This window comes from Gracilinanus agilis, chromosome 4, assembly GCF_016433145.1.
Source record: "Gracilinanus agilis isolate LMUSP501 chromosome 4, AgileGrace, whole genome shotgun sequence".
Lineage (NCBI taxonomy): Eukaryota > Metazoa > Chordata > Mammalia > Didelphimorphia > Didelphidae > Gracilinanus > Gracilinanus agilis.
Window position 1 is genome coordinate 181,948,227 of NC_058133.1, and position 12,829 is coordinate 181,961,055.

The following is a 12,829-nucleotide window of genomic DNA, read 5'->3' on the forward strand; positions in this document are numbered from 1 at the left end:
CCTGACAAGTCGTCAGGGGTGGGAGGAGAGGGAAGGAGAAAACAGTATGTATGCATGGTATGGGGAAATTATTTTCTTTAGAATAATCATATAGAGATGTCCTGATTGAAATAACTGCTCTTAGTTTGAGACATAAATCATAACAACATGAGCAATGGTGAAAAGTATCATCTCTTCCAACCTCCTGGTCTTGCCTCCTTTTTTTCACAACAGAATAGAAGTTGCAAAAAGAGAAATGAAATGGACAAGTCACAAAAAGTTAACATGTTGACCACAAAATTCTCATTCTTTATCTGTTCCTCTCAAATAATACTTGGGTGTATATATACATATATGTTTTTGTTGTTACTGCTGTTGTTTTTTCATTTTGACACCAAGAAGCATTATTGAATACTTGGGCCTTTTGGAATATGAATGAATGAATGAAATATTTACTAGATATTTAGTGCAAAGACTATGAAATACTTACATTGTCATACAGATGGCCTGTCCTTTGTGGAAACCTAAGGTGGTGAAAAAATATTGCATGACTTTTTCTGTCAACCCTTAACTCTACAGATACACTTTCAAAAAAACCAAACCCTTTATTAAGTAACCAACAAGGCCCCTGTCCTATAGTCTATGGAACACAAAGATATGTTAAAAATATGATAATCTCAGATAAATTTATAATCTTGCTAGGGAAGGTTGATAGCTATACATAATACAAAGATAATATTGACTAGTTTATAACAGATGCCAAGTTATACAAGATTATCATTCAATTCAACAAGCTGAATACATTAATAACAATGCTTTAAGAAAAGTGATGGAGAAAATAAGACCATCTTCCCAATTATCCAAAGAAGCGGACTACCATATTGACAGTATGAATGTATTAGTGTTCCCCATGTGCATCATTCCAGTACCCATTTGCTTATAAATGCCTAAGAACTCTGCCAATTCTAAGAAAAGAAAGAACACTGGCAAAGCCTTGCCTTCTGGCAGCAGTGACAGAATCTCTTCTAGAAGAGTAGTCTATGAATGCCAAACCAGCTTACATTTGCATAAATTTGTCAGGCACAAAAGGAACTTTCCCACCCCCTACTCTTGGCTGAAGGTGGTATAAACATCCTTACCCAGATCTGAGAGATGGAGAGACAGATAAAGAAAGGTGAAGCAACTTGCCCAAAGTCATATAACTTGTGTTAGAGCAAAGGATTCCAATTGAGATCTCTTGACTCCAAAGTCAGCACTCACCCCATGTTGTCTTTACTAAGAACAAAAATACATTTCAACTTTCCCTAACTAAAGCAGCAAATAGTACAGCTCTTTCAACAACAACGGGAAAAATAATTTCCTGGAACACTTGGTTACCTCACTACTGATTTCAATGCTCATGGAGGAAATCAACCAAAAACAGAACTAGAACTTATATACCAACATCTATTGCAGAGCATGTTGAGATTAAGAAACTACATAGAATTTAATTTTAATTCTTGCTGACAATGCAAAGAGAGGCACAGAAGATGTTTCAGAATTAAAAAATAGATCTTCAAAGGCTTGTGGATTATTCAGAAGGCCTTCTATCAATATCATGAACATATTATATTCTTCAAGAAGAAAAGAAGGTACTGAACACCAAACATCCTTAAAAAAAATGAAACCAACAGAAAGGAAACATGATTGGGGTCAGCAGAACAATTCTATAATTATATGTTCATATGTACCAGAATCCATGACAAAAATAAAACCTTCATACATAAAATTAGAAAGAAATGATACATAGCTAACATTAACACAGTGATTTAAACTACTTTTATATTACTTTATATACTTGAATTCCTTTGATTCCCATAATAAGCCTGTCTGTAAAATTATACAGATACCACTACAACCAATTTCCAGATAACTGAAGTTTAGAGGAATTAAGTGACGTATCCTTGATTATACAGTAAGAGTCAGATGTGACATTTAATCTCATGTCTCTCCCAACTCGAAGACCAGTGCTCTTTCCACAATGTGCAGGCACAAGGTGAGTAGACACTAAGTGCAGTTAAAATAGTTCCAACCTGATCTATTTTTAAAAAGCTGTGTTGATTAGGAAAAAGGGGAAATGGATATGTATAAAAACATTAACTACCTGTCATCAACTCCTAGGACAATTTAACTGATGTAAAACAAGTTCTCCAAACAAAGACACCAAAATGGCCCAAAAAAGGTATTTGCCAGAGAATATTTGATTATCTTAGGAAGTGGAGAAATATAAGTAGCCAGAGACAATACCAGTTTAGAAAAGAAATCTCATTTGTAAAACAAAGAAGTGAGAGAAGAAACTAACAGAAGAAACATAATTAGGGTCAGTGGAACAATTCCATAATTATGTATTTGTGTGTACTAGAATCAACAGCAAAAATAAAAACTTGCATAAAGTGAAGAAGCAAAATAATAGCGAACATTAATGCAGTGATTTAAATTATACAAACTACTTTATATACGTGAACTCTTTTGATTCCCATAACAACTCCATTTGGAAAATCATAGAAAGTACTTGAGTACTTCCCTAGCAATTACATGAATAATTGATGCAAACATCTCATTACTGAATGTTTAACCCCAAGGAACTCAAAGAAAGAAAAATCATAAGTATAAGAAAATATTTGTAGAAGTACTGTTTATGATAACAAAAAACTGGAAACAAAATATATATCTACTGATTGAAGAATGGCTAAATAAAGTGTGGTATATGAATGGTTCATTTTTTTTTTAATCCTTACCTTCCATCTTGGAGTCAATACTGTGTATTGACTCCAAGGCAGAAGAGTGATAAGGGTAGGCAATGGGGGTCAAGTGACTTGCCCAGGGTCACACAGCTGGGAAGTGTCTGAGGCCAGATTTGAACCTAGGACCTCCTGTCTCTAGGCCTGGCTCTCAATCCACTGAGCTACCCAGCTGCCTCCTGAATGGTTCATTATTGCATTGTTAAGACAGAAGAAAAGGAGGAATAGAGAGAAAAAAAGAAAACTTGTATGAACTGATGCAAAATGAAGTATGCCAAATCTGAAAAATGTTATACACACTAAAGACAAATAAAAAGGGACAATAAAAAAACATAATAAAGTGAAGTTGAATGCTTGCAATTAGAATGACCAATTTTGACTCTGTAGAAAAATAAGGGGGAAAAATGAACCTCCCCCTTTGAATGAAAGTGTTAGGATTTAAGAGTTTTGGAATATTTTGTATGCTGTCAAACATGTTGGTTGGTTTTGCTTAACTTTTTTTCTTAATATGGGTCAAGAGGTATATCTAAAAATGACTATTATAGAAAAAAATAGGATCAATAAAACATAAGTAAAACCAATAATAATTCTCATAAAATGTGAAAGCAGAGAAAGAGAAGTCTCTAGAAATTTTAGCAGAACATTCAACTAGGCCATAACATCTCAAGAGAATGTATAAGTAAAACTGGAGGGAGGACAAAAAATAATGTGAAATGAAAAGATCTTCTAGTATTTCTATAGTAATCTCGTTTCATTATCTGTGATCACAGAGCTACCCTCCTATTTGGACCAAAATGCCTTGTTACCAACTGCGCTATATAAGAAAGCAGCAAGAACACTTAGGAAAATGAACTCTATCTGACCAGACACATAAGAAGAGATATGTATTGAAGGCAACACAATTTTGAAGCTTCTAAGGAACTATTTTACGATCTCTAAAGGCCAAGAAGTTTCCAAAAGAATGAAAGATCACAAATAGTATTACTGCTCAACAACAAAAAAGCTATCAAGAAGAGATCATCAAACATTAGCCCATATGCTGGCTTTCTTTCACAAAATCTTTATGCATAAAGAAACAAGCAAGTTTTTGTGGATGATTGTTAGAGTAAGTATGAGAGAGTGGAAAGCACACAGGATTTGAAGAAATATTCAAATCCCAGTCCTACTATCTAATACATGTGTGACTTCTGGCGAGTCATTAACCTCTCTGGCCTCAGTTCTTTAAATATTAAACGGGGGAGTTGGACTAACAGACCTGTAGAGTTGTTTCTAGCTCAAAATCTAAAATTTTGAGATTCCTAAATGTATAATTGATTAAAAAGTATAAAACATACTTTGATAATTACCAAAAAACAATCTAATATGTAACTTTCTAATGCAAAACATATCTTTGTAAAGGCTTCTTTAAAAAAGGTAATGCACAATTAATTATTATACAAGTTTTCTTGATAAGTATAACCAGAGAGTATTGGAAATGTGGAAATTTAATACTAACCTGTACCACACTTTTTTGGCACCTCAAGACAACCTTTGGATTTTAAAGGGGAAGAATTTTCATCTTAAGACTGAAGCTGATCCAGATCTAGAGACAGAAGGTCCTGGGTTCAAATGTGGCCTTAGATACTTCTGTGTCTTAGCTGTGTGACTCTGGGGCAAGTCACTTAACCCCTATTACCCAGCCCTTAATAGTATTGATTCTAAGACAGAAGGTAAGCGTTTTAAAATAAATTTTTAAAAAATTGTCTCTACAACAGACTTCTTTCTCCCTTGCTGAATGAGGGTGGAGACAAGTTCTCTGTTTATCTATAAAAAAAAGCCTCCTGAGATAGTGAAGGTACTAAATAAGCTAGGCAAAGTTAGGCAGAGAAAAGCAGACATGTGCTGTCACTCTAACCTACCCGGTGTGACTCCTGGTGTCCTAGAAAACCCGCCTTGTCTGGAGTGAGGTTACAGTGCTCCAATCAAAGAGACTTGGGAGTCACAAAGAGCATAACTGGAGGAAGAAGCAGGGCTTTTTCCTTAGAATCTTGGACTGATTGGGTGTGCTCAAGGCTGGGGCCAGCTCTGGAGGTGGGGGTCAGGGTGTGGCTAAGGCTGCTGCTGGCCACAATGGCGAGTGCCTTTTCTTTCTGACATGCATTTTATTATTTTTATTAAATGATATTATTTAATAAATAATTATAAATTAAGATACAGGCTCCAGAGAATTTTAATCATAGCAATAATAAGAGGCTTACTGAACAATGTTAAATGAGGCATAAAACAGGAAAAAAGCATGTGTGCCGAAGCTGTTTGCTGGCATCATGGCAAATACATCAAGGGAAGGTACGTGTGGATATATACGTACAGTAGGATCTCATATCCTCAGGGGATACGTTCCAAGACCTACTGTGGATGGTTGAAATCATAGATATAAGCGAACATCTGCATAGGACAATTTTCCAATTTAAGTATTAGATTTCATTAACAAAGACCCTCTAGTGTATTGGTCTCAATAAAGCAAATCCCATATCCATAAATAGGAGCATCTGGACAACTTCCTCATACATTCACACACACACACACACACACACACACACACACACACACACACACACGTTCATGGCACACTACACTAGAGGGTCTTTGTTAATGAGATTTAAGGGCACTCAAAAGAAATTGGCCAAATAAACCAAGTGAAAAGGATTTGAATATTGCCCAGTTTGTGGTGGATAGACAGCCTTTAAGCCGGGCTGGACTTAGAAATGGAGGACTGAGAACTCAATAAAAAGACTGTGGAATAGATTACTTATCTTGGTAGTCCAAAAACAGACATTACTCTCCATGATCCCAAGCTGCTCCCTGCTGAAGTCTACCTTTCTTCACAGTGGTTTTCTCCTGTTCTCACCCACCCGGGCTATAAGAATCATAGAACTTCACAATCTCAAAAGAACCAAAATGAGAAGTCATTTGGTCATATCATGTCAAAAGAAAGATAACTAATGGCATACAAATGGGCCACAGCAGCAACCTCTGGTCAGAGAAATGGTGTGAAACATGTCATCCAGGACACATGAGATTCCCAGTTTCTGGCCTACCATAACCAAAGCACTGGATGCTTTCTGACAGTTCCAAAATTCTCATATAATACTTACAGGGATATTTCTGGATTTTCTGAGGCCAGCAAATCCAGCTCTTGATAAATCACCGGGTTTGAGTGATTGCCATCACTGGCAAGTGGAGCACTGACATCTAAAAGGTAAAAATGGATGTATTTTATGACTACTACTTAGTCAAGAAAGTCCTTTAGTCAATCATTTTGGATGACTTTCCTAACACATGAAATATATATTTTAAAGATGGATATCTGGACATTGAACTCTGGTGTAAAACCTCTTTAAGATACCATATTTAGGATCACAGGCCTACAGACATACAGCTGCCTGAGACTTCAAAGGCCATGTATCCCAGTCCCCTCATTTTACAAATGGGACCCAGAGATGAAGTTCAGTGACTTCCCCAAGATCACAAAAAGAGTTAAGCATCAGAGTTAGGATTTGAACTCAGTTCCTCTGACTCCCAAACCAGGATTCTTTCCACTGGAGGCTACCTTCACTCCTCCCTACCCTATTTAGGCAGATGGAATTAAGTGACTTTCTCATGGTCAGACAATTAGGAAGGTCCAGATTTGAACCCAGATCCTTCCAACTCCAAGTGTGGTGCTCTATGAAGTGTTCCATCTACCTGTCTCTACCCTTAATTTTTTGCTGGCTAAGAACAAAAGTAGGGTCATTTTAATGCTAAATGATATTGGGAATTGGAAAAAAAAATTTCTGAGTCTGTGCAGGTAGGGATAAAGAGCTTCCATCTCCTACTCTGTGCAAAGAATGCTACAAAGGCTTTACTGGTAACACATGGTGTTCTAAAATGTCTGACTGACAAGCTATTAACATTCTTGAGACATAGTTGAGTTGAACTCCTCATGGGAGAAATTTCTTTTTTCATCTAAAAACTTCACACAACAAAAAAAAGATTTCTTTCCATCATGATCCATCTAATGTCCTATTGATCAACAGAAATAAGAAGGCAACATATTATGAATGGGAAGAAACAGCTTTTCCTTAATAAAAGTGCAATCCAGTTTGATCAACGATCTTTACAAGAAAAGTTAACGCTTAGCAAATATGCTAATCCTCAATCAATTAATTATATGGAATATTTTGGTTCTGGAAAGACCCTGGGGCATAAAAGAAAAAATAACAGTGATTTCAGATAGGCATTTTTGCCTTTTATGTCAGCAGTTTTCTTCATTTTTCCCCCTCTTTAAATCCTCAAATTCCTTAACAACAATAACAACAACAAAAGTGAAGATCAAATAAAATAATATTTGTAGTGTTTAGCGCAGTACATGGAGCATAGTAGGTGCTTTTATTATCATTAATATCACTGTTGTTATTATTAATATTCTTTTCCCTTTCCTTAATTGTAACAGTCCATTATGCCTTGTTCTCTGATCAACTTGGACTGCTAGCATTTTCTTTTTTGCCTCTCTCTCTACAAATTATTTCCTAATCTTATACTGTAATAGAGCCAAAGCCCACCAATCAGCATTTATTGAGTGACCATTATGTTCAGAGTAATATGTTAAGGGATCAGGCATTGTTAAAAACAGCAAGAAAAGGGCAGGTAGGTAGTACAGTGAGCAAGTTTTTACTTAAACCTGTTTTGCCCAGCCCTTGCCATTTTTTCTGTCTTAAAATTAATATCAAAACAGAAGTTAAAAAAAAAAAACAGCAAAAAGCAGCTGGCTGATAGAATACTGGCTAAGATGGATAAATATTGGAAAATAGCTGATTGGAAAACCTAGATAAATTTTAAGAATGAACGTTAAAGGTTGTTGTTCAAGAAGACCTATGTGAATAGAAATTACATCAGATAACCTCTGAAAAAAAGCCTGGTGAATGTTGTCAGATATCATAAAGGGACCAATACTATCAAGTAAAATTTCAAAGAATTCAGCTCACAAAACCCAGCCCCACTTCTAAAAAAATTCCCAGAACTATTGGCTATTCATTCCATCCAGAGGATGTTTCATTGCCATCTGGCAGAGATTTAACCATGAGATCAGAGGTTCCTCATCTCTTTTGTGTCAGGGACCCCTTCTCATAACTGTGTTTTTAAAGCATAACATAAAATACAATGGAGTAGAAATGAAATAAATTATCTTGAAATGCAATAATAAAATATAAACAAACAAAAAAATGCAAATTCACAGACCCCAGATTAAGAACCCTTGTATAAGATGGAAGAGAGCTCTCCTGAGAAAGGACTGGAGTCCCTGCTTGACTTTATTCTTTCTCAGATGGCACTTAATTATCTACCCAAAGCAGAATCTTTTCTTTGGCTAATCTGAACAAAACAGAACGTTCATTTACTTAAGTCAGAAAATTGAGAACTCATGGCATGTACTCCATCCAATAACAAGCCAGAAGTCAAAGAGCTTGGACTTGGACTTAAGTCAAGTAAATCACAGGATGGGGCAGAAGGTTCACAGTTATTCTGGAAACAAACAAACAAAAAACCAAGTTAAGTTAAAAACAATAACAAGCATCAAATGCTCCCTCTAAGGATGTTGGGAAAGGTCCTTTTTTGAGGAGTTCCCTTGAGGAGATTATGATGTTAATCACACATAGGTAGTATGAAGCAATGCTGAGATTTGAACTCAAGTCCTCTGACCCTCTAAATATTTTCCACTGCACTTATATAACATCATACTATATTCTGGAAATGTTAAAAAATCATTTGTGTAAGGATTTTTTTAAATACTTACCTTCTGGGCTTCCTGTAGGCTCTGATTTTGCTCCTGATATCGCTGTTGATTTCGAGAAAACCTGATTTAAAAAAAAAAAAGAACAAATTCTTATCTTAAAAAAAAAACAATAGAATTTATATATTATTAACCTAAACCAAGGAGCTATATAAAGTATTATGTTTATGTTCCCTCTATGGTAGAAGTATAAAACATAGGTCACATGAAGCCCATAATACTCCTTAGTATGGCATGACCCAGATTAAAATATAATTGGGAAATATAAAAAACATAGATGATATTACATCTAAAACATGGTCTGCAGGCATCTTTTTTTAACCCTTACCTTCTGTCATAGAAGCAATACTAAGGATTGATAGAATTAATACTACGGATTGTTTCCAAGGCAGAAGAATGAAAAGGGCTAAATGTTTGGTCACATAGCCACTTGGGTGTCAAAGGAGGAACTGGAACTCATTTCTTTTAAATTCTAAGGCTGCTTCTACCTCTAAAGTTAAATAGTAAGTCAAAATGAATTGCTATATATACACACACACACAGTCCCTTGACAGAACTTAAGTTTGTTGAGATTTTTTGTTTGTTTGTGTGTCTATATCTCTGATGTCTAGCATGGTATCTGGCAAGTAGCAGAGACTTAATGAATGCTTATCCACGAACTGATGTATAAATGCAAAACTGCTGTCTGTAACATTCTTGACTTTTTGGTGAGGATGCTGTGTATCCCCAGCCAGCCAGGGAGGTCCTGCAAGGTAAGGATGCCTTGTTCCATTAAGCTGGGAGCTTCCCAGGGATACTCATTTTCTTCCATGCACTTTCCAGTGGGCTTGAATGACTGAACGGACAACCCAACTTATACACACCTCTCATATCCAAGGAGAGCATGATTCAAATCCTCATTTACTTGAATGAGCTCCATTGTCACATCCTCATTCTCTACTACCGCCAGCAAGTCCATTATCCTTTCTTGCATGTCCCGACCGGTTTTATACAATTTCTGTCCAGAAAAAGAGAAAATCTAAATCAGAAATGCCCTGAAAAGAGTAAGTTTATGCCAGACAACTTGATACAATTCAAGCCAATTAAGGAAACAATGTATTAAGTACCAACTCTATGCATGGCATTGTGCTTGGCACTGGTTGCTACAAAGATGAAAATGAAAAATTTCCTGTCCCCAGAGAGCTGATATTCTACCAGGGAAGACAGATAAGTAAAAGTAAAGCAATTTGGGAAAAGGAGAAATTCCTACTACTAGGGCAATAATGAAAGGTTTTCTGAGATAAGTCTTGAAGCTTGCCAGAGTTGCTTAAGAGGCAAAAGTAATTAAGAACTGTATTATAGGTATAAAGGAGGGACTATATAAAATATTGAATGCTGATATCAGGAAACAAAGAAGTGGCTAGTTTACCTGGAATATGGAACTTGTGAGAGAAAATAATCTGAAATAAGTCTGGAAATGAAGAATAGAACTAGTTTGTAAAGTGGTTTAAATGTTAGGCTGAGGACTTTGTATTTTACCATAGAGACAATAAAAGTCACTAGCTTCCTTAGCAGAAAAACAATGGTCAGCCTGGTGCTTCAAAAGCCTTTGGGCCTGGGAAACTATGAGCAAAAATATCCCTTGAGAAGATTTATTCTTAATACTATACCATTTTGATTTCCAATACTGCTGTTACATTGTGTTTTTGAAGTCTTTCCCCTCATTCCTTTGTCCTCACAATCATAGGAATACCATCATATTCCTTGCCCCAGAGCATCCTCTAAAATTGGGACAATTAATATTGAGAATTTAAGATTCATCTTTTCTGGTAAACAAATCTGGCTCCAACCAAGAATGTCCTGGGGATGGCATGACTATATTCTTGATTCATCCACTAAGATAAACCATGGAAGTTAATCTTCACCAGACCTAATTAGATTTCTCCATCTAGATCAACAAGGATATTGGAATCTTGTGATTAGACATGTCATGATAAGGGGATCAGGGAGGAATAGGTAAGCATTAGCTTACTTCCTCATTAGTATTTACCAATGAAATGTCTTGGGCTCTCTAGGGGAGGGCTAAATAATGAACTTTCAAAATTGTACTTAAATACCTCAAAAGGCTCTGAATTTACTATCTTTGTTCACTGAGAGATTATGGACTAATTTATTTAATGGTTATTGCCAGCCTAATCAATACATTTATTATTCTTACCCAGAACCCAGTGTCTCAGAATTCTTACTCATCACATCTTGCTTACCAAAGAGGAGATCTAGGAGAAGACAGTAGTCAACACAGTGCTGAGTAATTAGTAACCATTTCTTTCTACTTATTCTTAAATATTTCTAGGGAGATTTGTTTCTCCATTAGAATGTAAGTTTTGTGAAGTTATCAAATGTTCATAAATTATTTCTATAAAGATCTACTCTTTAAACAATTTTAGGAAAAGATGTTGCCAGTGACCTAGACTGGGAAAGTAGATCTGCAGAAGAAAATGATGTAAGTCCCATTATGATTTCAGACAGTCTAAGAAGATGAAAACAATAGAAAATGTCCCCAGAAATGAAACACCAAATTATCTTTGAGCGAGCCCTTGATTTAATAAACTGAACTATGAGGGTTAGGTCACCCCTCCCCTTCAGTCTTCTATGTGCAAATATTATACTGTTATTGTAAAACTCTTGTGCCAAGGAGTGGGACAGTCCCCAGTGGTTCCTTATCAATCATTTTTTAATATGTTAAGAAACACCCAAGCATATTTAGACCTCCCATGAAATGTATTATACCTTTGAGCCCTTTGATATGTTGTTGAGACAATCCTGAAATGTATAGATGGAATGATTCACTGGGGAGACTATTATGTCTTTTAATGAATCAGAAAGCTAAAAAAAAGTTTGATTTTAAGGCTGAAGCCCCAACTGTACCTTCCCCCAGGCTAAGGCCATGGGTGTAGTCCTCCCTCCTTTTGTCTACATCTTTTCTCTTTGGTAAAGACTAGCAGACTGGAGAGAAGTTCTTAACAAGGAATCTCTTAGGTAATGAAGTCAGTCAACTAGCCACTATGCTAAGAAACACCTCACCATGTGGGGAAAAGTGCACATGCACCATGCAGTCATTCTAAAGGCTGTACCATTATTCCTGGCATTCAGAAAACTTGCTAACTGTTCCCATTGAGGTCTGAGTCCTCTAATCAGAGAGATTAGGGTGACAGAAAGACACCCCTTTTTCCTGGAGCCAGTGACCCAGAAGGGCGTGCTCTCTGGCTCAGAGCTGACTCAGCTTGCCTGTAGAGTTCATGCTCTTCTCTTTCTCTTTCTCTGGTCTGCTTTTGCTATTTAAAAAAATGAATTTTAAAATTAAGATAATCTCTGGAGAATTTTAATTGTTACAATTTCTTGTGAGCAAGGATGGTTTGATTCTTTGCATTTGTATGTTTGGTACTTAGCATAGTACCTGGAAAATGATCAGGGCTTAAATAAAGCCTTATGAGTTGATGGCTACAGTGAGGTCAAGGAGGCCAACAGATTTTTTTAACTAAGAGATCACATATCACATTGGAAAGAGCTGTTTCTGTTGAGTGATAAGTATAGAAACCAGACTGCAAATAGTTTAGACCAGCAGTGGGCAAACTATGGCCAGCAGGCCAGATGCAGCCCCCTGAAATGAAATGTTCTATCTTGCCTGTGACATTATTCCTAATTTGATGAATACAATGAGTAGGATGCAATACAATGAAACTTCGAAAGAGTTGTCTTAGAAACAGACTGACAGATGAGCATTTCCTTTCCTTAGGCACCCTCTTTAAAAAGTTTGCCCATCACTGATTTAGAAGAAGACAGAAAATAGAAGTAATGCGTGGACAGCTTTTTCCCCCTTAAAACTGGCATTTAATTTTTATATCTATGTGTACATAACACAGTAATGTACTACAATATGTCGTACAATCTATATTGCAATATAATTTAGCCTTTTTTCTGGAACCTGGTCCATTCACTTTCTATTTTAATTATAAAGGTGTAGGTTAAATGCTCAGCTTCATCTGTTTCTCTTGCTGAGTGCCATATTTAAGATAAAACATTTAGATACTCATCATAGCAATATATTCTAATAGATGCTAAGGAAGAAAGAAGAAAATAAAGATCAAAAAATGAAATATATATCTACATATGCATATACACACATATAGATAACTTAAGTAATAAGAAACTTTATCCTACTTTCTATTCATTTAATTAAAAAATGGGTTCAATTACTTCCAACTCTCCAAAGTTCATGATAGAA

The 12,829-nt window shown here is 36.0% G+C and overlaps 1 protein-coding gene across 3 annotated transcripts in view; it reads right to left on the bottom strand.

The window, feature by feature from the left end:
- TOM1L1 (target of myb1 like 1 membrane trafficking protein) overlaps window positions 1-12,829 on the bottom strand; it is a 52,660-nt gene that overhangs the window by 4,019 nt on the left and 35,812 nt on the right. For all 3 annotated transcript variants that reach the window (XM_044676959.1, XM_044676958.1, XM_044676960.1), the window contains 5 exons: window positions 9,429-9,562; window positions 8,569-8,629; window positions 8,174-8,297; window positions 5,894-5,990; window positions 470-503 (listed from right to left, as the gene is read on the bottom strand). In XM_044676959.1, the coding sequence (XP_044532894.1) occupies window positions 470-503; window positions 5,894-5,990; window positions 8,174-8,297; window positions 8,569-8,629; window positions 9,429-9,562 (450 nt within the window). The remainder of the gene's footprint in view (window positions 1-469; window positions 504-5,893; window positions 5,991-8,173; window positions 8,298-8,568; window positions 8,630-9,428; window positions 9,563-12,829) is intronic.